Source organism: Salmo salar, chromosome 28 (genome assembly GCF_965601325.2).
Source record: "Salmo salar chromosome 28, fSalSal1, whole genome shotgun sequence".
Lineage (NCBI taxonomy): Eukaryota > Metazoa > Chordata > Actinopteri > Salmoniformes > Salmonidae > Salmo > Salmo salar.
In genome coordinates, this window is record NC_138318.1 from 43,475,239 (window position 1) to 43,499,224 (window position 23,986).

The 23,986-nt window shown below is 44.1% G+C and overlaps 1 protein-coding gene across 7 annotated transcripts in view; it reads left to right on the top strand.

Annotated features, from left to right (window-relative positions):
• The window catches only part of klhdc3 (kelch domain containing 3), a 95,195-nt gene that overhangs the window by 47,889 nt on the left and 23,320 nt on the right, over positions 1-23,986 (top strand). For 6 of the 7 annotated variants that reach the window (XM_045710416.2, XM_045710418.2, XM_045710420.2 and 3 more), the window contains 2 exons: positions 7,369-7,477; positions 11,799-11,872. In XM_045710416.2, the coding sequence (XP_045566372.1) occupies positions 7,369-7,477; positions 11,799-11,872 (183 nt within the window). Of the gene's footprint in view, positions 1-3,700; positions 4,536-7,368; positions 7,478-11,798; positions 11,873-23,986 lie in introns of those variants that run through there. The other variant, XM_082970605.1, reaches the window with a different exon arrangement.

Here is a 23,986-nt window from a genome sequence, read left to right on the forward strand (position 1 = left end):
TGGAGCTTGTGTTAGTTTGACAGGGATGGAGCTGGTGTTACTTTAACAGGGATGGAGCTGGTGTTTGTGTCAGGACAGGGATGGAGCTGGTGTTAGTGTAACAGGGATGGAGCTGGTGTTAGTTTAACAGGGATGGAGCTGGTGTTAGTTTAAGAGGATGGAGCTGGTGTTAGTGTAACAGGATGGGGCTGGTGTTACTTTAACAGGACAGGGATGGAGCTGGTGTTAGTGTAACAGGGATGGAGCTGGTGTTAGTGTAACAGGGATGGAGCTGGTGTTAGTGTAACAGGGATGGAGCTGGTGTTAGTGTAACAGGGATGGAGCTGGTGTTAGTGTAACAGGGATGGAGCTGGTGTTAGTGTAACAGGGATGGAGCTGGTGTTAGTGTAACAGGGATGGAGCTGGTGTTAGTTTAACAGGGATGGAGCTGGTGTTAGTTTAACAGGGATGGAGCTGGTGTTAGTGTAACAGGGATGGAGCTGGTGTTAGTGTAACAGGGATGGAGCTGGTGTTAGTGTAACAGGGATGGAGCTGGTGTTAGTGTAACAGGGATGGAGCTGGTGTTAGTTTAACAGGGATGGAGCTGGTGTTAGTGTAACAGGGATGGAGCTGGTGTTAGTGTAACAGGGATGGAGCTGGTGTTAGTGTAACAGGGATGGAGCTGGTGTTAGTGTAACAGGGATGGAGCTGGTGTTAGTGTAACAGGGATGGAGCTGGTGTTAGTGTAACAGGGATGGAGCTGGTGTTAGTGTAACAGGGATGGAGCTGGTGTTAGTGTAACAGGGATGGAGCTGGTGTTAGTGTAACAGGGATGGAGCTGGTGTTAGTTTAACAGGGATGGAGCTGGTGTTTGTGTAACAGGACAGGGATGGAGCTGGTGTTAGTGTAACAGGACAGGGATGGAGCTGGTGTTAGTGTAACAGGGATGGAGCTGGTCTCATCGTCAGATACAGAAACAGGTGGGAGATATTGTTTGCGTCGTATTTATATGTTGGTTGTTCTGTTATTTCTTTCCATGTATAAGTGTAGTTGAATAAAGCAATAACGGCACCCAGGTTGACTATTCCTTCTTATGGGGTGTTGCTTTAGTTAGCATCTTGTTTGGTTAGCATCTTGTGTTGTTAGCATCTTGTTTAGTTTCTGCTCGTGCTAGTTAGCATCTTGTTTAGTTAGCATCTTGTTTAGTTAGCATCTTGTTTAGTTTCTGCTCGTGCTAGTTAGCATCTTGTTTAGTTAGCATCTTGTTTAGTTTCTGCTCGTGCTAGTTAGCATCTTGTTTAGTTAGCATCTTGTTTAGTTAGCATCTTGTTTGGTTAGCATCTTGTTTAGTTTGCATCTTGTTTAGTTTCTGCTCGTGCTAGTTAGCATCTTGTTTAGTTAGCATCTTGTTTAGTTAGCATCTTGTTTGGTTAGCATCTTGTTGAGTTTCTGCTCGTTCTAGTTAGCATCTTGTTTAGTTAGCATCTTGTTTAGTTTCTGCTCGTGCTAGTTAGCATCTTGTTTAGTTAGCATCTTGTTTAGTTAGCATCTTGTTTCGTTTCTGCTCGTGCTAGTTAGCATCTTGTCTAGTTAGCATCTTGTTTCGTTTCTGCTCGTGCTAGTTAGCATCTTGTCTAGTTAGCATCTTGTTTAGTTTCTGCTCGTGCTAGTTAGCATCTTATTTAGTTAGCATCATGTTTAGTTTCTGCTGTGCCGTCTTCATCACAATGTTTACCTCTAAAGAAAGAGTATCAGACACAGTTTTCTGTCCTCTTCTAGCCTAGTTATTAGTCTTTGTGCAAACATGCCACTCATTGCCAGTTCTTATATCCTTATAATGCCATGTTCCTCTTGAGTTGGAATGACAGGTAGCACAAACAGATCTGGGATCAGGCTGCTACTCTCCAGGCAGACAGTACTGATGGAGAATGAGTTATATACAGTAACAGTACTGATGGAGAATGAGTTATATACAGTAACAGTACTGATGGAGAATGAGTTATATACAGTAACAGTACTGATGGAGAATGAGTTATATACAGTAACTATGACAGTACTGATGGAGAAGGAGTTATATACAGTAACAGTACTGATGGAGAATGAGTTATATACAGTAACAGTACTGATGGAGAATGAGTTATATACAGTAACAGTACTGATGGAGAATGAGTTATATACAGTAACAGTACTGATGGAGAATGAGTTATATACAGTAACAGTACTGATGGAGAATGAGTTATATACAGTAACAGTACTGATGGAGAATGAGTTATATACAGTAACAGTACTGATGGAGAATGAGTTATATACAGTAACAGTACTGATGGAGAAGGAGTTATATACAGTAACAGTACTGATGGAGAATGAGTTATATACAGTAACAGTACTGATGGAGAATGAGTTATATACAGTAACAGTACTGATGGAGAATGAGTTATATACAGTAACAGTACTGATGGAGAATGAGTTATATACAGTAACAGTACTGATGGAGAATGAGTTATATACAGTAACAGTACTGATGGAGAATGAGTTATATACAGTAACTATGACAGTACTGATGGAGAAGGAGTTATATACAGTAACAGTACTGATGGAGAATGAGTTATATATAGTAACAGTACTGATGGAGAATGAGTTATATACAGTAACAGTACTGATGGAGAATGAGTTATATACAGTAACTATGACAGTACTGATGGAGAAGGAGTTATATACAGTAACAGTACTGATGGAGAATGAGTTATATATAGTAACAGTACTGATGGAGAATGAGTTATATACAGTAACAGTACTGATGGAGAATGAGTTATATACAGTAACAGTACTGATGGAGAATGAGTTATATACAGTAACAGTACTGATGGAGAATGAGTTATATACAGTAACAGTACTGATGGAGAATGAGTTATATACAGTAACAGTACTGATGGAGAAGGAGTTATATACAGTAACAGTACTGATGGAGAATGAGTTATATACAGTAACAGTACTGATGGAGAATGAGTTATATACAGTAACAGTACTGATGGAGAATGAGTTATATACAGTAACAGTACTGATGGAGAATGAGTTATATACAGTAACAGTACTGATGGAGAATGAGTTATATACAGTAACTATGACAGTACTGATGGAGAAGGAGTTATATACAGTAACAGTACTGATGGAGAATGAGTTATATATAGTAACAGTACTGATGGAGAATGAGTTATATACAGTAACAGTACTGATGGAGAATGAGTTATATACAGTAACAGTACTGATGGAGAAGGAGTTATATACAGTAACAGTACTGATGGAGAATGAGTTATATACAGTAACAGTACTGATGGAGAATGAGTTATATACAGTAACAGTACTGATGGAGAAGGAGTTATATAGAGTAACAGTACTGATGGAGAATGAGTTATATACAGTAACAGTACTGATGGAGAATGAGTTATATACAGTAACAGTACTGATGGAGAATGAGTTATATACAGTAACAGTACTGATGGAGAATGAGTTATATAGAGTAACAGTACTGATGGAGAATGAGTTATATAGAGTAACTATGACAGTACTGATGGAGAAGGAGTTATATACAGTAACAGTACTGATGGAAAATGAGTTATATACACGACCGTTGAATAGTTTCAGGTCACTTAGAAATTATTTTCTCTGTACATCAATGATGTTGCTCTTGCTGCTGGTGAGTCTCTGATCCACCTCTACGCAGACAACACTATTCTGTATACTTCTGGCCCTTCTTTGGACACTGTGTTAACAACCCTCCAGACGAGCTTCAATGCCATACAACTCTCCTTCCGTGGCCTCCAACTGCTCTTAAATGCAAGTAAAACTAAATGCTCTTCAATCGATCGCTGCCTGCACCTGCCCGCCCGTCCAGCATCACTACTCTGGACGGTTCTGATTATTTCCCTCATTAAAATGCAAATCATTTTATAACATTTTTGACATGCGTTTTTCTGGATTTTTTTGTTGTTATTCTGTCTCTCACTGTTCAAGTAAACCTACCATTAAAATTATAGACTGATCATTTCTTTGTAAGTGGGCAAACGTACAAAATCAGCAGAGGATCAAATACTTTTTTCCCCCACTGTACGTGTTTCAAGCAGACCACCATGGTCCCTGTACCCAAGAACGCCAAGGTAACTTATCTAAATGACTATCGCCCCGTTGCACTCACATCTGTAGCCATGAAATGCTTTGAAAGGCTGATCATGGCCCACATCAACACCATCATCCCAGACACCCTGGACCGACTCCAATTGGCATTCCGCCCCCTCAGATCCACAGATGATGCCATCTCTATAGGGCCCCACAGTGGAGGTTTCATGATACCCATAACACCTAGTGGTCAAACAGGAAAATGATTCCACTTGTTTTTCCAACATTAACTTTTCCCCATAGGCCATTTAAAACAATGACTATGTTTTGTATAGGCTGACCCTGGCATGATGTTTTGATAATCATGTAAATCTCTCTCGAACATGATGATTTTTACAGTGAAAATTTGCTTCCCCAAACTTGAAACTGATGCGCCACCTATGTAGAGGAGGCTCAGAGGACCGGAGCAGAGGAGGCTCAGAGGACCGGATCAGAGGAGGCTCAGAGGACCGGATCAGAGGAGGCTCAGAGGACCGGATCAGAGGAGGCTCAGAGGACCTATACAGAGGAGGCTCAGAGGACCGGATCAGAGGAGGCTCAGAGGACCGGATCAGAGGAGGCTCAGAGGACCTATACAGAGGAGGCTCAGAGGACCGGATCAGAGGAGGCTCAGAGGACCGGATCAGAGGAGGTTCAGAGGACCTATACAGAGGAGGCTCAGAGGACCGGAGCAGAGGAGGCTCAGAGGACCGGAGCAGAGGAGGCTCAGAGGACCGGATCAGAGGAGGCTCAGAGGACCGGATCAGAGGAGGCTCAGAGGACCGGAGCAGAGGAGGCTCAGAGGACCGGATCAGAGGAGGCTCAGAGGACCGGATCAGAGGAGGCTCAGAGGACCGGATCAGAGGAGGTTCAGAGGACCGGATCAGAGGAGGCTCAGAGGACCGGATCAGAGGAGGTTCAGAGCAGAGGAGGCTCAGAGGACCGGAGTAGAGGAGGCTCAGAGGACCGGATCAGAGGACCGGATCAGAGGACCGGATCAGGCACGGAGGGAGAGTTGACTTGGTATTGATCATAGTAGCATCTTGACCAGTTATCTACAGATAACAACTCCATTCAGATTATAGCCTAAATAGCATCCTACCTGTTGGCTTTTGGTCGTTGTAGCCTTTCTCATTTCACTTTTAATTCTGTCATTTTAATTCCATCTTCCATTGATATCCACTAAATTGCCTGCCACACAAGCAGAGCAGCAATGTAATTCATTCTCTCTCTGCAGGAAGGATCAGATGCCTTTTAAAAAACCTTTTTTCAAATCAATCAGTTGTTAGTCACATCATGCAACCCGAAGACCGTCCCAGGTTTCTAGGCCACTAAATAAATCATCTATATTATTGTGATGGTGTAGGCTATATGAAATGGATTTGGCCTTGGAGTCGTCTCGCTGAAAGGTTCTTGCTCTTTCAACAGACTGCTGGACTTGAACCTGTTCAGTTGTTGGATGTGTGCACTTAGTATTTTTCTTTGTTCTGTGTAGCGCTGTATTTTTTGTGGCGTCATTACGTCATCTACTTACGTTATATAGGTATGCACATAGGTATGCACATAGGTATGCACATAGGTATGCACATAGGTATGCACATAGGTATGCACATAGGTATGCACATAGGTATGCACATAGGTATGCACATAGGTATGCACATAGGTATGCAGCTTTGACATTGGTTTTGCACATCGGCAAATGTTGACATTTTTTATAAAATATCGTCCGATTCCGATATGCTTTCCGATATATTGTGCATCCCTGTTTATAATGTCTGTTACAGTGTGTCTGTGTTTATAATGTGTATTACAGTGTGTTTATAATGTGTATTTATAATGTGTATTAGTGTGTTTATAATGTGTGTTTATAATGTGTATTAGTGTGTTTATAATATGTATTTATAATGTTTGTTACACTAATAGCTACCTGGACTAACTGCGTTGATGCTTTCTGCACCAACTCTTTTGACTCATCACATACACTGCTGTTTATTATCTATCCTGATTTCCCAGTCACTTTATTCTTACCTATATGTACACATTGTATTGCCTCGTACCCCTGCACATCGACTTGGAACTAGTAACCTGTGTCCTATTTATCGTTACTCTTTGTGTATTTATCTCCTTGTGTTATTATTTTTCAAATGTTGTCTCTGCTTTATTGGGAATGGCCCATAAGAGAGCAATTCACTGTTAGTCTACACCTGTTGTTTATGAAGAATGTGACAATATTTTGGGGGATTGGATTTGACTGAGTCACGAAGCCATCTGCAGTTCTAAATGTGTCCACTAGACAGCAGTGTAACCTGTTCCATCCACATGCCATTGTCTGTCTATCTATGTAATGCACTACACGGCCTGAACACCGCGTTGTCGTAGTGATTGCATAGCTAGCCAGTCTAAGTGGATATCCATGGTGCTGTTTTATAAGGGATGATTGAACACATCGACATTCAGCAGTCACTCTCCTGGCAGCCACACAGATCCTCAAAGTTCTATATTAATAAACTCATTCTGTCCTCCAGGCTGCTCTCTCTCTCTCTGTTTTTCTCTCCCTGTCTGTCTCTCTCTGACTCTGTCTCTCTTTCACTCTCTAACCTTCTCCCTGTCTCTCTCTCTCTCTCCCTGTCTCTCTCTCTCTCCCTGTCTCTCTCCGTCTCTGTCTTTCTCTCCCTGTCTGTCTCTCTCTGACTCTGTCTCTCTTTCACTCTCTGTCTGTCTCTCTAACCTTCTCCCTGTCTCTCTCTCTCTCTCCCTGTCTCTCTCTCTCTCTGTTTTTCTCTCCCTGTCTGTCTCTCTCTGACTCTGTCTCTCTTTCACTCTCTAACCTTCTCCCTGTCTCTCTCTCTCTCCCTGTCTCTCTCCGTCTCTGTCTTTCTCTCCCTGTCTCTCTCTCAATTCAATTTTAATTTAATGGGCTTTATAGGCATGGGAAACATATGTTTACATGTCAAAGCAAGTTTACGTCTCTCTCTCTCTCTCATTGTCTACAGCCATAAAGGGATACAACACCTTTTGCCCTGATCTTATCCAGAGTAGCATTGTAGCTATTTATACATTTACATAGAATATAGCTGTAGATGTTTTATTCACCTCCCATTGAAATGGCATGGACTAGTGGATATACAATGTTTTACTATAAATGTCTACACGTGATTTGTGTATGTTTGTCTGAGTGTTTAAATGTATTTGTTCGTGTGTGTTTTGCGTGTGCCTGTGTGTGAACACGTCCTCCAGAGACGTTTTCGTGGAAGAAGGTAGAGCCGCAGGGTAAAGGGCCGTGCCCCAGGAGAAGACAGTGCTGTTGCATGGTGGGAGATCGGATCATCCTGTTCGGAGGAACCAGGTAAGAGGGTGTAGTGTTGAGTACACATCGTAATAGTGTTTACAGTAGTAGTTAGCAGTAGTAGTAGTTAGTAGTAGTGTTTAGTACATGTAGTAGTTGTAGTAGTAGTGTTTAGTACACGTAGTAGTAGTGTTTAGTACACATAGTAGTAGGAGTAGTGTGTAGTAGTAGTAGTATTTAGTACACATAGTAGCAGTAGTAGTGTTTAGTACACGCAGTAGTAGTGTTTAGTACACACAGTAGCAGTAGTAGTGTTTAGTACACACAGTAGCAGTAGTAGTGTTTAGTACACACAGTAGCAGTAGTAGTGTTTAGTACACTCAGTAGCAGTAGTAGTGTTTAGTACACACAGTAGCAGTAGTAGTGTTTTAGTACACACAGTAGCAGTAGTAGTGTTTAGTACACACAGTAGCAGTAGTAGTGTTTAGTACACACAGTAGCAGTAGTAGTGTTTAGTACACACAGTAGCAGTAGTAGTGTTTTAGTACACACAGTAGCAGTAGTAGTGTTTAGTACACACAGTAGCAGTAGTAGTGTTTAGTACACACAGTAGCAGTAGTAGTGTTTAGTACACACAGTAGCAGTAGTAGTGTTTAGTACACATAGTAGCAGTAGTAGTGTTTAGTACACACAGTAGCAGTAGTAGTGTTTAGTACACACAGTAGCAGTAGTAGTGTTTAGTACACACAGTAGCAGTAGTAGTGTTTAGTACACACAGTCGTAGTGTTTAGTACACGCAGTCGTAGTGTTTAGTACACGCAGTAGTAGTGTTTAGTACACGCAGTAGTAGTGTTTAGTACACGCAGTAGTAGTGTTTAGTACACGCAGTAGTAGTGTTTAGTACACGCAGTAGCAGTAGTAGTGTTTAGTACACACAGTAGCAGTAGTAGTGTTTAGTACACACAGTAGCAGTAGTAGTGTTTAGTACACACAGTAGCAGTAGTAGTGTTTAGTACACACAGTAGCAGTAGTAGTGTTTAGTACACACAGTAGCAGTAGTAGTGTTTAGTACACACAGTAGCAGTAGTAGTGTTTTGTACACATAGTAGCAGTAGTATTGTTTAATACACGTATTAGTAGTATTGTTTAGTACACATAGTATTGTTTAGTACACGTATTAGTAGTATTGTTTAGTAGTGTGTAGTAGTATGTGTGGTGTTCATTAGTAGTAGTGGTGTGGTAGTAGTGTATTGGTGTGTGTGTGTGTGTTTGTGTGTGTGTTGTTGTGTGTGTGTGTGTTGTCCAGTGTGTGTGTGTTGTCCTGTGTGTTTGTGTGTGTGTTGTCCGGGTGTGTGTGTGTGTGTGTGTGTGTGTGTGTGTGTGTGTGTGTGTGTGTGTGTGTGTTGTCCAGTGTGTGTGTGTGGTCCAGTGTGTGTGTGTGTTGTCCAGTGTGTATGTGTGGTCCAGTGTGTGTGTGTGTTGTCCAGTGTGTGTGTGTGTGGTCCAGTGTGTGTTTGTGTATGTGTGGTCCAGTGTGTGTGTTTTGTCCTGTGTGTGTGTGTGTGTGTGTGTGTTGTCCAGTGTGTGTGTGTGTGTGCGTGTGTTGTCCAGTGTGTGTGTGTTGTGCAGTGTGTGTGTGTTGACTAGTGTGTGTGTGTGTGTTGTCCAGTGTGTGTGTGTGTGTGTGTGTGTGTGTGTGTTTTTTGTCCAGTATGTGTGTTTTGTCCAGTGTGTGTGTGTTGTCCTTTGTGTGTGTGTGTGTGTGTGTGTGTGTGTGTGTGTGTGTGTGTGTGTGTGTGTGTGTGTGTGTGTGTGTGTGTGTGTGTGTGTGTGTGTGTGTGTGTGTGTGTGTGTGTTTTTTGTCCACTGTGTGTGTGTGTGTTTTGTCCACTGTGTGTGTGTGTTGTTCAGTGTGTGTGTGTGTGTGTTTTGTCCACTGTGTGTGTGTGTGTGTGTGTTCACTGTGTGTGCGTGTTTTGTCCTGTTTGTGCGTGTTTTGTCCTGTTTGTGTGTGTTTTGTCCTGTGTGTGTGTGTGTGTGTGTGTGTGTGTGTGTGTGTGTGTGTGTGTGTGTGTGTGTGTGTGTGTGTGTGTGTGTGTGTGTGTGTGTGTGTGTGTGTGTGTGTGTGTGTGTGTGTGTGTGTGTGGGAATGGAATAAGAATAGACATAAATATATGGATGAGCGATGGCTGAGCGTCATAGGCAAGATGCAGTAGATGGTATAGAGTTCAGTATATACATGTGATATGAGTAATGTAAGATGTGTAAACATTATTAAAGTGGCATTGTTTAAGTGGCATTGTTTAAAGTGACTAATGATCAATTTATTAAAGTGGCCAGTGATTGGGTCTCAGTGTAGGCAGCAGCCTCTCTGAGTTAGTGATGGCTGTTTAACAGTCTGATGGCCTTGAGATAGAAGCTGTTTTTCAGTCTCTCGGTCCCAGCTTTGATGCACCTGTACTGACCTCGCCTTCTGGATGATAGCGGGGTGAACAGGCAGTGGCTTGGGTGGTTGTTGTCCTTGATGATCTTTTTGGCCTTCCTGTGACATCGGGTGGTGTAGGTGTCCTGGAGGGCAGGTAGTTTGCCCCCAGTGATGCGTTGTGCAGACCTCACTACCCTCTGGAGAGCCTTACCGTTGTGGGCGGAGCAGTTGCCGTACCAGGCGGTGGTACAGCCCGACAGGATGCTCTCGATTGTGCATCTGTAAAAGTTAGTGAGTGTTTTAGATGACAAGCTAAATTTCTTCAGCCTCCTGAGGTTGAAGAGGCGCTGTTGTGCCTTCTTCACCACGCTGTCTGTGTGGATGGACCATTTCAGTTTGTCTGTGATGTGTACGCCCAGGAACTTAACATTTTCCACCTTCTCCACTACTGTCCCGTCGATGTGGATAGGGGGCTGCTCCCTCTGCTGTTTCCTGAAGTCCACGATCATCTCCTTTGTTCCGTTGAGTGTGAGGTTATTTTCCTGACACCACACTCCGAGGGCCCTCACCTCCTCCCTGTAGGCCGTCTCGTCGTTGTTGGTAATCAAGCCTACCACTGTAGTGTCGTCTGCAAACTTGATGATTGAGTTGGAGGCGTGCATGGCCACGCAGTCATGGGTGAACAGGGAGTACAGGAGAGGGCTGAGAACACACCCTTGTGGGGCCACAGTGTTGAGGATCAGCTGGGTGGAGATGTTGTTACCTACCCTCACCACCTGGGGGCGGCCCGTCAGGAAGTCCAGGACCCAATCGCAGAGGGTGGGGTTGAGATCCAGGGCCTCCAGCTTAATGATGAGCTTGGAGGTTACTAGGGTGTTGAAGGCTGAGCTGTAGTCGATGAACAGCATTCTTACATAGTTATTCCTCTTCTCCAGATGGGATAGGGCAGTGGGCAGGGTGATGACAATTGCGTCGTCTGTGGACCTATTGGGGCGGTAAGCAAATTGAAGTGGGTCTAGGATGACAGGTAAGGTGGAGGTGATATGATCCTTGATTAGTCTCTCAAAGCACTTCATGATGACAGAAGTGAGTGCTACGTGGTGATAGTCATTTAGTTCAGTTGTCTTTGCAGGAACAAAGGTCGGCCATCTTGAAGCATGTGGGGACAGTAGACTGGGATAAGGAGAGATTGAATGTGTCCGTAAACACACCAGCCAGCTGGTCTGTACATGCTCTGATGGCGCGGCTAGAGATGCCGTCTGGGCCGGCAGCCTTGCGATGGTTAACCCGTTTAAATGTCTTACTCACGTCGGCCACGGAGATGGAGAGCCCACGGTCTTGGTAGTGGGCCGCGTCGGTGGCACTGCATTTTAGCGGGCAAAGAAGGTGTTTAGTTTGTCTGGAAGGAAGACGTCGGTGTCCGTGACGTGGTTGGTCTCCTTTTTGTAGTCTTTGATTGTCTGTAGACCCTGCCACATACGTCTCGTGTCTGAGCCGTTGAACTCCACTTTGTCCCTATACTGACATGTCGCTTGTTTGATTGCCTTGCGGAGGGAATAACTACACTGTTTGTATTCGCCCATATTCTCGGTCATCTTTCCATGGTTAAATGAGGTGGTTCGCGCTTTCAGTTTTGCACGAATGCCGCCATCTATCCACGGTTTCTGGTTAGGGAAGGTTTTAATAGTCACAGTAGGTACAACATCTCCTTTACACTTCCTTATAAACTCACTCACCGAATCAGCGTGTACGTGGATATTATGCTCTGAAGCTACACGTCCAGAACAGCACTATAACTAACATGTTGTCTCCTCTCTACAGTCCATGTCCAGAACAGCAGTATAACATGTTGTCTCCTCTCTACAGTCCATGTCCAGAACAGCAGTATAACATGTTGTCTCCTCTCTACAGTCCATGTCCAGAACAGCAGTATAACATGTTGTCTCCTCTCTACAGTCCATGTCCAGAACAGGGGATGGGAGATGAGTTTAACCTGATGGATCATTCTGACCTCTACATACTAGACTTCAGTAAGTATCCCCTCTCTCTTTCAATTCAAAGGTCTTTATTGGCATGGGAAACATATGTTTACATTGCCAAAGAAAGTGAAATAGATAATAAACAAGAGTGAAATAAACAATGAATGAATGAGAGTGAATGGCCTGGCCATAGTAAAGACCTACAGTGCCTTCAGAAAGTGTTCATACCCTTGACTTATTTTGTTGTTACAGCCTGAAATCAAAATTGATTAGATTTTTTTTCTCACCCATCTACATGCAATACCCCGTAATTTATAAAGATTCAAGCTCTGTCAAATTTGTTGTTGATCATCGCTAGACAGACATTTCCAAGTCTTGCAATAGATTTTCGAGACGATTTAAATCAAAACTGTAACTCGGCCACTCAGGAACATTCAATGTCGTCTTGGTAAGCAACTCCAGTGTAGATTTGGCCTTGTGTTTTAGGTTATTGTCCTGCTGAAAGGTGAATTTGTCTCCCAGTGTCTGGTGGAAAGCAGACTGAACCAGGTTTTCCTCTAGGATTTTGCCTGTGCCTCGCTCTATTACATTCCTTTTCATCCTAAAAACATCTCCCTAGTCCTTGCCAATTAATTTTATTTTATTTTTAACTTAACCTTTATTTAACTAGGCAAGTCAGTTAAGAACAATGATGGCCTCCTGCGGGGTTGGGGGCTGGGATTAAAAATATAGGACAAAACACATCACGACAAGAAAATGGAAAGCATACCCATAACATGATTCAGCCGCCACCATGCTTGAAATATGAAGTGGTACTCAGTGATGGCTTTCAAATCAAATGTTATGTTCAGGAGTCTTATAGCTTAGGGGTAGAAGCTGTTTAGAAGCCTCTTGGACCGAGACTTGTCTATGACTACGGTGGCTGGAGTCATTGACAATTTCTAGGGCCTTCCTCTGACACCGCCTGGTATAGAGGTCCTGGATGGCAGGAAGCTTGGCCCCGGTGATGTACTGGGCCGTTAGCACTACCCTCTGTAGTGCCTTGTGGTCAGAGGTCGAGCAGTTGCCATACCAGGCAGTGATGCAACCCGTCCGGATGCTCTCGATGGTGCAGCTGACAAACGTTTTGAGGATTTGAGGACCCATGCCAAATCTTCTCAGTCTCCTGAGGGGGATTAGGTTTTGTCGTGCCCTCTTCACAACTGCCTTGGTGTGCTTGGACCATGTTAGTTTGGTGATGTGAACGCTAAGGAACTTGAAGCTCTCAACCTGCTCCACTACAGCCCCGTCGATGAGAATGGGTGCGTGCTCGGTCCTCCTTTTCCTGTAGTCCACAATCATCTCCTTTGTCTTGATCACGTTGAGGGAGAGGTTGTTGTCCTGGCACCACACTGCCAGGTCTCTGACCTCCTCCCTATAGGCTGTCTCATCGTTGTCGGTGATCAGGCCTATCACTGTTGTGTCATCAGCAAACTTAATGATGGTGTTGGAGTCGTGCAGTCATGAGTGAACAGGGAGTACCAGGCGGGGACTAAGCACGCACCCCTGAGGGGTCCCCGTGTTGAGGATCAGCTTGGTGGATGTGTTGTTACTGATGCTTAACAGCTGGGGGCGGCCCGTCAGGAAGTCCAGGATCCAGTTGCAGAGGGAGGTGTTTAGTCCCAGGGTCCTTAGCTTAGTAATGAGCTTTGTGGACACTATGGTGTTGAACGCTGAGCTGTAGTCAATGAATAGCATTCTCACATAGGTGTTCCTTTTGTCCAGGTGGGAAAGGGCAGTGTGAAGTGCAATGGAGATTGCATCATCTGTGGATCTGTTGGTGCGGTATGCTAATTGGAGTGGGTCTAGGGTTTCTGGGATAATGGTGTTGATGTGAGCCATGACCAGCCTTTCAAAGCACTTCATGGCTACAGACGTGAGTGCTACGGGTCGATAGTCGTTTAGGCAGGTTACCTTCGCTTTCTTGTGCACAGGGACTTAAAACATGTCGGTATTACAGACTCGGACAGGGAGAGGTTGAACATGTCAGTGAAGACACTTGCCAGTTGGTCAGTGCATGCTTGGAGTACACGTCCTGGTAATCCGTCTGGCCCTGCGGCCTTGAGAATATTGACCTATTTAAGTCTTGCTCACATCGGCTGCGGAGAGTGTGATCACACAGTCGTCTCATGCATGTTTCAGTTACTTGCCTCGAAGCGAGCATAGAAGTAGTTTAGCTCGTCTGGTAGGCTCGTGTCACTGGGCAGCTCTCAGCTGTCCTTCCCTTTGTAGTCTGTAATAGTTTGTAAGCCCTGCTACATTCGACGAGTGCCGGAGCTGGTGTAGTACGATTCGATCTTAGTCCTGTATTGATGCTTTGCCTGTTTGATGGTTCGTCGGAGTTAATCTAACCACACTGTCCGATTTCAAAAAGGCTTTACAACGAAAGCAAAACATTAGATTATGTCAGCAGAGTACCAAGCCAGAAATAATCAGACACCCATTTTTCAAGCTAGCATATAATGTCACAAAAACCCAGAAGACAGCTAAATGCAGCACTAACCTTTGATGATCTTCATCAGATGACACACCTAGGACATTATGTTATACAATACATGCATGTTTTGTTCAATCAAGTTCATATTTATATCAAAAAACAGCTTTTTACATTAGCATGTGACGTTCAGAACTAGCATACTTCCGGGGAATTTACTAACAATTTACTAAATTACTCACGATAAACGTTCACAAAAAGCATAACAATTATTTTAAGAATTATAGATACAGAACTCCTCTATGCACTCGATATGTCCGATTTTAAAATAGCTTTTTGGTGAAAGCACATTTTGCAATATTCTCAGTACATAGCCCAGCCATCACGGGCTAGCTATTTAGACACCCGGCAAGTTTAGCCTTCACCAAAATCAGGTTTACTATTATAAAAGTTTGATTACCTTTTGTTGTCTTCGTCAGAATGCACTCCCAGGACTGCTACTTCAATAACAAATGTTGATTTGGTCCAAAATAATCCATCGTTATATCCGAATAGCGGCGTTTTGTTCGTGCGTCCCAGACACTATCCGAAATGGTAAATCAGGGTCGTGCGCATGGCGCAATTCGTGACAAAAAAATTCTAAATATTCCAATACCGTACCTCGAAGCATGTCAACCGCTGTTTAAAATCAATTTTTATGCAATTTATCTCGTAAAAAAGCGATAATATTCCGACCGGGAATCTCCTTTTCGGCAAACAGAGGAAAAAACACAAAGACGGGGGCGACCAGTGCACGCGCCTAATGCCCATTGTCCCTTGATCGGCCACTTGAGAAAGGCGATAATGTGTTTCAGCCTGGGGCTGGGATGACGACATTCAGGTTTTTCCCGGGCTCTGAGAGCCTATTGGAGCCGTGGGAAGTGTCACGTTACCGCAGAGATCCTTTGTTTTGGAAATAGATGTCAAAGAAAGCCAATAAATGGTCAGACAGGCCACTTCCTGTAAAGGAATCTCTCAGGTTTTGACCTGCCATTTGAGTTCTGTTATACTCACAGACACCATTCAAACAGTTTTAGAAACTTTAGAGTGTTTTCTATCCAAAGCCAATAATTATATGCATATTCTAGTTACTGGGCAGGAGTAGTAACCAGATTAAATCGGGTACTTTTTTTATCCAGCCGTGTCAATACTGCCCCCTAGCCCTAACAGGTTAACCAGTGTCGCTCATTCAAACGACAGAAACTTTCAACCGGTTCTCCCCATTAAGCAACGAGTGGGAGTCAGAGGCCGAGCCTTCTCTGGTCTGTCCTTCAACCGTTATGGGGTCTGAGATGCCGAAGCCTCCCACTATTAGCTCTGACAAATTGAAAACCCTAGTCATTGGTGACTCCATTACTCGCAGTATTAGACTTAAAACGAATCATCCGGCGATCATACACGGTTTACCAGGGAGCAGGGCTACCGACGTTCAGGCTAATCTGAAGATGGTGCTGGCTAAAGCTAAAACTGGCGAGTGTAGAGAGTATAGGGATATTGTTATCCACGTCAGCACCAACGATGTTAGGATGAAACAGTCAGAGGTCACCAAGCGCAACATAGCTTCAGCGTGTAAATCAGCTAGAAAGATGTGTCGGCATCGATTCATTGTCTCTGGCCCTCTCCCAGTTAGGGGGAGTGATGAGTTCTACAGCAGAGTCTCACAACTCAATCGCTGGATGAAAACTGTTTTCTGCCCCTCCCAAAATATAGAATTTGTAGATAATTGGCCCTCTTTCTGGGACTCACTCACAAACAGGACCAAGCCTGGCCTGTTGAAGAGTTATAGACTCCATCCTAGCTGGAGGGGTGCTCTCATTTTATCTACGAACATAGACAGGGCTCTAACTCCTCTAGCTCCACAATGAAATAGGGTGCAGGCCAGGCAGCAGGCTGTTAGCCAGCCTGCCAGCTTAGTGGAGTCTGCCACTAGCACAGTCAGTGTAGTCAGCTCAGCTATCCCCATTGAGATCGTGTCTGTGCCTCGACCTAGGTTGGGCAAAACTAAACATGGCGGTGTTCGCCTTAGCAATCTCACTAGTATAAAGACCTCCTCCATTCCTGCCATTATTGAGAGAGATTGTGATACCTCACATCTCAAAATTGGGTTACTTAATGTTAGATCCCTCACTTCCAAGGCAGTTATAGTCAATGAACTAATCACTGATCATAATCTTGATGTGATTGGTCTGACTGAAACATGGCTTTAAGCCTGATGAATTTACTGTGTTAAATGAGGCCTCACCTCCTGGTTACACTAGTGACCCCTGCGCATCCCGCAAAGGCGGGGGTGTTGCTAACATTTACGATAGCAAATTTCAATTTACAAAAAAAAAAACAATGACGTTTTCATCTTTTGAGCTTCTAGTCATGAAATCTATGCAGCTACTCAATCACTGTTTATAGCTACTGTTTACAGGCCTCCTGGGCCATATGCAGTGTTCCTCACTGAGTTCCCTGAATTCATATTTGTAGTCATGGCAGATAATATTCAATTTTTTTTGTGACTTTAATATTCACATGGAAAAGTCCACAGACCCACTCCAAAAGGCTTTTGGAGCCATCATCGACTCAGTGAGTTTTGTCCAACATGTCTCTGGACCTACTCACTGCCACAGTCATACTCTGGACCTAGTTTTGTCCCGTGGAATAAATATTGTGCATCTTAATGTTTTTCCTCATAATCTTGGACTATCGGACCACCATTTTATTTTGTTACGTTTGCAATCACAACAAATAATCTGCTCAGACCCCAACCAAGAATCATCAAAAGTCGTGCTATAAATTCTCGGACAACCCAAAGATTCCTAGATGCCCTTCCAGACTCCCTCCGCCTACCCAAGGACGTCAGAGTACAAAAATCAGTTAACCACCTAACTGAGGAACTCAATTTAATCTTGCGCAATACCCTAGATCCAGTCGCACCCCTAAAAACAAAAACATTTGTCATAAGAAATTAGCTCCCTAGTTTACAGAAAATACCCGAGCTCTGAAGCAAGCTTCCAGAAAATTGGAATGGAAATGGCGCTACACCAAACTAGAAGTCTTCCGACTAGCTTGGAAAGACAGTACCGTGCAGTATCGAAGAACCCTCACTGCTGCTCGATCATCCTATGTTTCCATCTTAACCTCTTGTCGTTCGCCTAGGATAGGGGGCGCTACAGCGATTTTTGAAAAACATTTGTGCCCATTTTAAAACGGCCTCCTACTCAAACTCAGAAGCTAGGATATGCATATAATTAATACTTGTGGATAGAAAACACCCTAAAGTTTCTAAAACTGTTTGAATGGTGTCTGTGAGTATAACAGAACTCATATGGCAGTCAAAACCCCGAGACCGATCGTAACAGGAAGTGGAATTCTGAATTGCGGACTCAACTTCATCAGTTTGCCTGTAAATCACACAGTGAGCAATGGTTCATTGAGCACTTCCTATTGCTTCCACTAGATGTCCCCATTCTTTACAAAGTGATTTGAGCCTTCTACTGTGAAAACTGAATGAATGAGACGCAGTGGAACGTGGTCACACGGAGAGGGCCATCACCATTATGACGCCGGCGCCCCTGGCTACCCCCCCTTTCGAAACGCTGTTTCACCGGATGCATTTGAGGAAAAATAGTTAGTCAACGTTACGCGCCGATTTAAAATGCTGTTTTTATATATAAATATGAACTTTATCGAATAAAAGAATGCATGTATTGTGTAACATGATGTCCTAGGGGTGTCATCTGATGAAGATTGTCAAAGGTTAGTGCTGCATTTAGCTGTTTTTTGGTTATTTGTGATGCATGTGGTTGGTCGGAAAATGGCTATGTGGCTACTTTTACGATATACTCCTCTAACATAATCTAATGTTTTGCTTTTGCTGTAAAGCCTTTTTGACATCAGACAACGTGGTTCGATTCAGGAGAGGTGTATCTATAAAACGATATAACATAGTCCTATATTTGAAGAAAAAAAAAATATTAAATTTCGTTATGCTAATGGCGATAGGATTTTTCGCTGGATGTGAGCCCGACCAGGGGTTAATTGAGGAAAATAAGAACAATCCAACATTTATTTTTGATATTTTCGCAAAGCTAACTAAAAACCAGCATTCCCCAAGAGAGGATGGCTTTCACTTCACCAGTGATAAATTCATGAACTTCTTTGAGGAAAAGATCATGATCATTAGAAAGAAAATGACAGACTCCTCTTGAAATCTGTGTATTCCTCCAAAGCTCAGTTGTCACAGTTGTCTGCACAACTCTGGCAGGACCTAGGATCAAGGGAGACACTCAAGTATTATATCTCTTGACACATTCATGAAAATAATCATGTCCTCTAAACCTTCAAGCTGCACACTGGATCATAATACGTTTAAGAAAGGAACATTTCGGTAGCCAGAAGAGGCCACCCATCAGTTCCTCTCTAGGTTTCTTTATAGATTCCCTAGGTTCTGGCCTTTCTAGGGAGTTTTTCCTAGCCACCGTGCTACTACATCTCCATTGCTTGCTGTTTGGGGTTTTAGGCTGGGTTTCTGTACAGCCTTTTGAGATATCTCCTGATGTAAGAAGCGCTTTATAAATACATTTGATTGATTCCAACTAAACTACTGAAAGAGCTGCTTCTTGTGCTTGGCCCTCCTATGTTGAACATAATAAATGGCTCTCTGTCCCCCGGATGTGTACCAAACTCACTAAAAGTGGCAGTAATAAAGCCTCTCTTGAAAAATCCGAACCTTGATCCAGAAAATATAAAAAACTATCGGCCTATATTGAATCTCCCTTTCCTCCCAATTAAAAAAAAAAAAAGCTGTTGCGCAGCAAATCACTGCCTTCCTGAAGACAAACTATGTATATGCAACGCTTCAGTCTGGTTTTAGACCCCATCATAGCACTGAGACTGCACTTGTGAAGGTGGTAAATGACCTTTTAATGGCGTCAGACCGAGGTTCTACATCTGTCCTCGTGCTCCTAGACCTTAGTGCTGCTTTTGGTACCATCGATCACCACATTCTTTTGGAGAGATTGGAAACCCAATTTGGTCTACACGGACAAGTTCTGGCCTGGTTTAGATCTTATCTGTCGGAAAGATATCAGTTTGTCTCTGTGGATGGTTTGTCCTCTGACAAATCAACTGTAAATTCCGGTATTCCTCAAGGCTCTGTTTTAGGACCACTATTGTTTTCACTATATATTTGACCTCTTGGTGATGTAATTTGGAAACATAATGTTAACTTTCACTGCTATGTGGATGACACACAGCTGTACATTTCGATGAAACATGGTGAAGCCCCAAAATGTCCCTCCCTGGAAGCCTGTGTTTCAGACATAAGGAAGTGGATGGCGGCAAATGTTCTTCTTTTAAACTCGGACAAAACAGAGATGCTTGTTCTAGGTCCCAATAAACAAAAAGATTTTCTGTTGAATCTGACAATTAATCTTGATGGTTGTACAGACATCTCAAATAAAACTGTGAAGGACCTCAGTGTTACTCTGGACCCTGATCTCTCTTTTGACGAACACATGAAGAATACTTCAAGGACAGCTTTTTCCTATCTACGTAACATTGCAAAATTCTGAAACTTTCTGTTAAAAGATGATGCAGAAAAATTAATCCATGCTTTTGTCACTTCTAGGTTAGACTACTGCAATGCTCTACTTTCCAGCTACCTGGATAAATCACTAAATAAACTTCAGTTAGTGCTGAACACGGCTGCTAGAATCTTGACTAGAACCAACAAAAATTTGATCATATTACTCCAGTGCTAGCCTGTCTACACTGGCTTCCTGTTAAGGCAAGGGCTGATTTCAAGGTTTTACTGCTAACCTACAAAGCATTACATGGGCTTGCTCCTACCTATCGTTCCGATTTGGTCCTACCTCTCTTATCGTCACTCAATGCCTAGGTTTACCTCCACTGTACCCGCACCCCACCATACCCCTGTCTGTACATTATGCCCTGAATCTGTTCTACCACGCCCAGAAATCTGCTCCTTTTATTCTCTGTCCCCAACGCACTAGACGACCAGTTCTGATAGCCTTTACCCGTACCCTCATCCTACTCCTCCTCTGTTCCTCTGGTGATGTAGAGGTTAATCCAGGCCCTGTGTGTCACCAGGTGCTCTCATTTGTTGACTTCTTTCACGGTAGAAGCCGTGCATGGTTTCATGCATGTTAATAACATCAGAAGCCTCCTCCCTAAGTTTGTTTTACTCACTGCTTTAGCACACTCCGCCATGTCCTCTGATGTCCTTGCTGTGTCTGAATCCTGGTTTAAGAAGGCCACCAAAATTCTGAGATTTCCATCCCCAACTACAACATTTTGCCAAAGGGGGAGGAGTTGTAATCTACTGCAGAGATAGCCTGCAAAGTTCTGTCATACTTTCCAGGTCTATGCCCAAACAGTTCGAGCTTCTAATGTTAAAAATTAATCTCTCCAGAAATAACTCTCACTGTTGCCGCCTGTTATAGACCCCCCCTCAGCTCCCAGCTGTGCCCTGGACACCATATGTGAATTGATTTCCGGTTCCGACCGAGATGGCTACCTCGCTTCGCGTTCCTAGGAAACTATGCAGTGTTTTGTTTATTTATGTGTTATTTCTTACATAGTTACCCCAGGAAACATTAGGTTTTATTACATACAGTCGTAGAAACTATTGGATATAAGAGCAATGTCAACTCACCAACATTACGACCAGGAATACGACTTTCCCGAAGCGGATACCCTGTTTGGTCCACCACCCAGGACAATGGATCGGATCCCAGCCGGCGACTCAGAACAACGGTGCCGCAGAAGGGGCAGACGGAGCGGTCTTCTGCTCAGGCTCCGTAGACGGGCATATTGCGCACCACTCCCGAGCATACTGCTCGCCAATGTCCAGTCTCTTGACAACAAGGTAGATGAAATCCGAGCAAGGGTTTCCCCCCTTACCCCAAGCAGACACATCGACGGCCCTGAAAGAACTTCATTTGATGTAAACTGGAAACCACATATCCTGAGACTGCATTAATTGTAGCTGGGGCTTTTAACAACTAATCTGAAAACAAGGCTCCCTAGATTTTATCAGCATATCGAATGCGCGACCCAGGCTGGCAAAACCCTGGATCATTGTTATTCTAACTTCCGCGACGCATATAAAGCCCTCCCCCGCCCTCCTTTCGGCAAATCTGACCACGACTCCATTTTGTTGCTCCCAGCCTATAGACAGAAACTAAAACAGGAAGCGCCCGTGCTCAGGTCTGTTCAACGCTGGTCCGACCAATCGGATTCCACGGTTCAAGATTTCTTCGATCACGTGGACTGGAGTCGCAATTCAACAGCTCAGACACGAGAGGTATGTGGCAGTCACAGACTACAAAAGGAAAACCAGCCCCGTCGTGGACCACGATGTCTTGCTCCCAGACCCACATTAACAACTTCTTTGCTCTCTTTGAGGACAATACAGTGCCACTGACACGGCCCACTACCAAATCCTGTGGGCTCTCCTTTTCCATGGCTGACGTGAGTAAAACATTTAAACGTGTTAACCCTCGCAAGGCTGCCGGCCCAGGCGGCATCCCCAGCTGCATCCGTAGAGCATGCGCAGACCAGCTGGCTGGTGTGTTTACGGACATATTCAATCAATCCTTATCCCAGTCTGCTGTTCCCACATGCTTCAAGAGGGTCACCATTGTTCCTGTTCCCAAGAAAGCGAAGGTAACTGAGCTAAATGACTATCACCCCGTAGCACTCACTTCCGTCATCATGAAGTGCTTTGAGAGACTAGTCAAGGACCATATCACCTCCACCTTACCTGACACCCTAGACCCACTCCAATTTGCTTACCGCCCCAATAGGTCCACAGACGACGCAATCGCAATCACACTGCACACTGCACTAACCCATCTAGACAAGATGAATACCTATGTAAGAATGCTGTTCATCGATTACAGCTCAGCATTTAACACCATAGTACCCTCCAAACTCATCATTAAGCTCGAGACCCTGGGTCTCAACCCCGCCCTGTGCAACTGGGTCCTGGACTTCCTGACGGGACGCCCCCAGGTGGTGAGGGTAGGAAACAACATCTCCACCCCGCTGATCCTCAACATTGGGGCCCAACAAGGGTGCGTTCTCAGCCCTCTCCTGTACTCCCTGTTCACCCATGACTGCGTGGCCATGCACGCCTCCAACTCAATCATCAAGTTTGCAGACGACACTACAGTGGTAGGCTTGATTACCAATAACGACGAGACGGCTTACAGGGTGGAGGTGAGGGCCCTCGGAGTGTGGTGTCAGGAGAATAACCTCTCACTCAACGAAACAAAGGAGATGATCGTGGACTTCAGGAAACCGCAGAGGGAGCAGCCCCCTATCTACATTGACGGGACAGTAGTGGAGAAGGTGGAAAGTTGTTCCTCGGCGTACACATCACAGACAAACTGAAATGGTCCACCCACACAGACAGTGTGGTGAAGAAGGTACAACAGCTCCTCTTCAACCTCAGGAGGCTGAAGAAATTTGGCTTGTCACCAAAACACTCACAAACTTTTACAGATGCACAATCGAGAGCATCCTGTCGGGCTGTATCACCGCCTGGTACGGCAACTGCTCCGCCCACAACGGTAAGGCTCTCCAGAGGGTAGTGAGGTCTGCACAACGCATCACTGGGGGCCAACTACCTGCCCTCCAGGACACCTACACCACCCGATGTCACAGGAAGGCCAAAAAGATCATCAAGGACAACAACCACCCAAGCCACTGCCTGTTCACCCCGCTATCATCCAGAAGGCGAGGTCAGTACAGGTGCATCAAAGCTGGAACCGAGAGACTGAAAAACAGCTTCTATCTCAAGGCCATCAGACTGTTAAACAGCCATCACTAACATTGAGTGGCTGCTGCCAACATACTTACTCATCTCTAGCCACTTTAAAAATTCAAAATTGATGTAATAAATGTATCACTAGCCACTTTAAACAATGCCACTTTATATAATGTTTACATACCCTACATTACTCATCTGTACTCATCTGTACTCTATACCATCTACTGCATTTTGCCTATGCCGTTCAGCCATCGCTCATTCGTATATTTTTATGTACATATTCTTATTCATTCCTTTACACTTGTGTGTAAAAGGTATTTGTTGTTATGAAATTGTTAGGTTATATTACTTGTTAGATATTACTGCACTGTCGGAACTAGAAGTGTAGCATTTCGCTACACTCACATTAACACATGCTAACCATGTGTATGTGACAAATACAATTTGATTTGATTTCCCCCCATCTATCTTCAGAGTTAGTTGTGTTAGGTGACCTAAACTAGGATATGCTTATCACCCTGGCCGTCCTACAATCTAAGCTGGATTCCCTCAATCTCACACAAATGATCAAGTAACCCACCAGGTACAACCCTAAATCCGTAAACATGGGCACCCTCATAGATATCATCCTGACCAACTTGCCCTCCAAATACACCTCTGCTGTTTTCAGTCAGGATCTCAGCGATCACTGCCTCATTGCCTGCATCCGTTATGGGTCTGCGGTCAAACAACCACCCCTTGTCACTGTCAAACGCTCCCTAAAACACTTCTGCGAGCAGGCCTTTCTAATCCACCTGGCCCGGATATCCTGGAAGGATATTGACCTCATCCCGTCAGTAGAGGATGCCTGAGGAATTCTACTGAATCA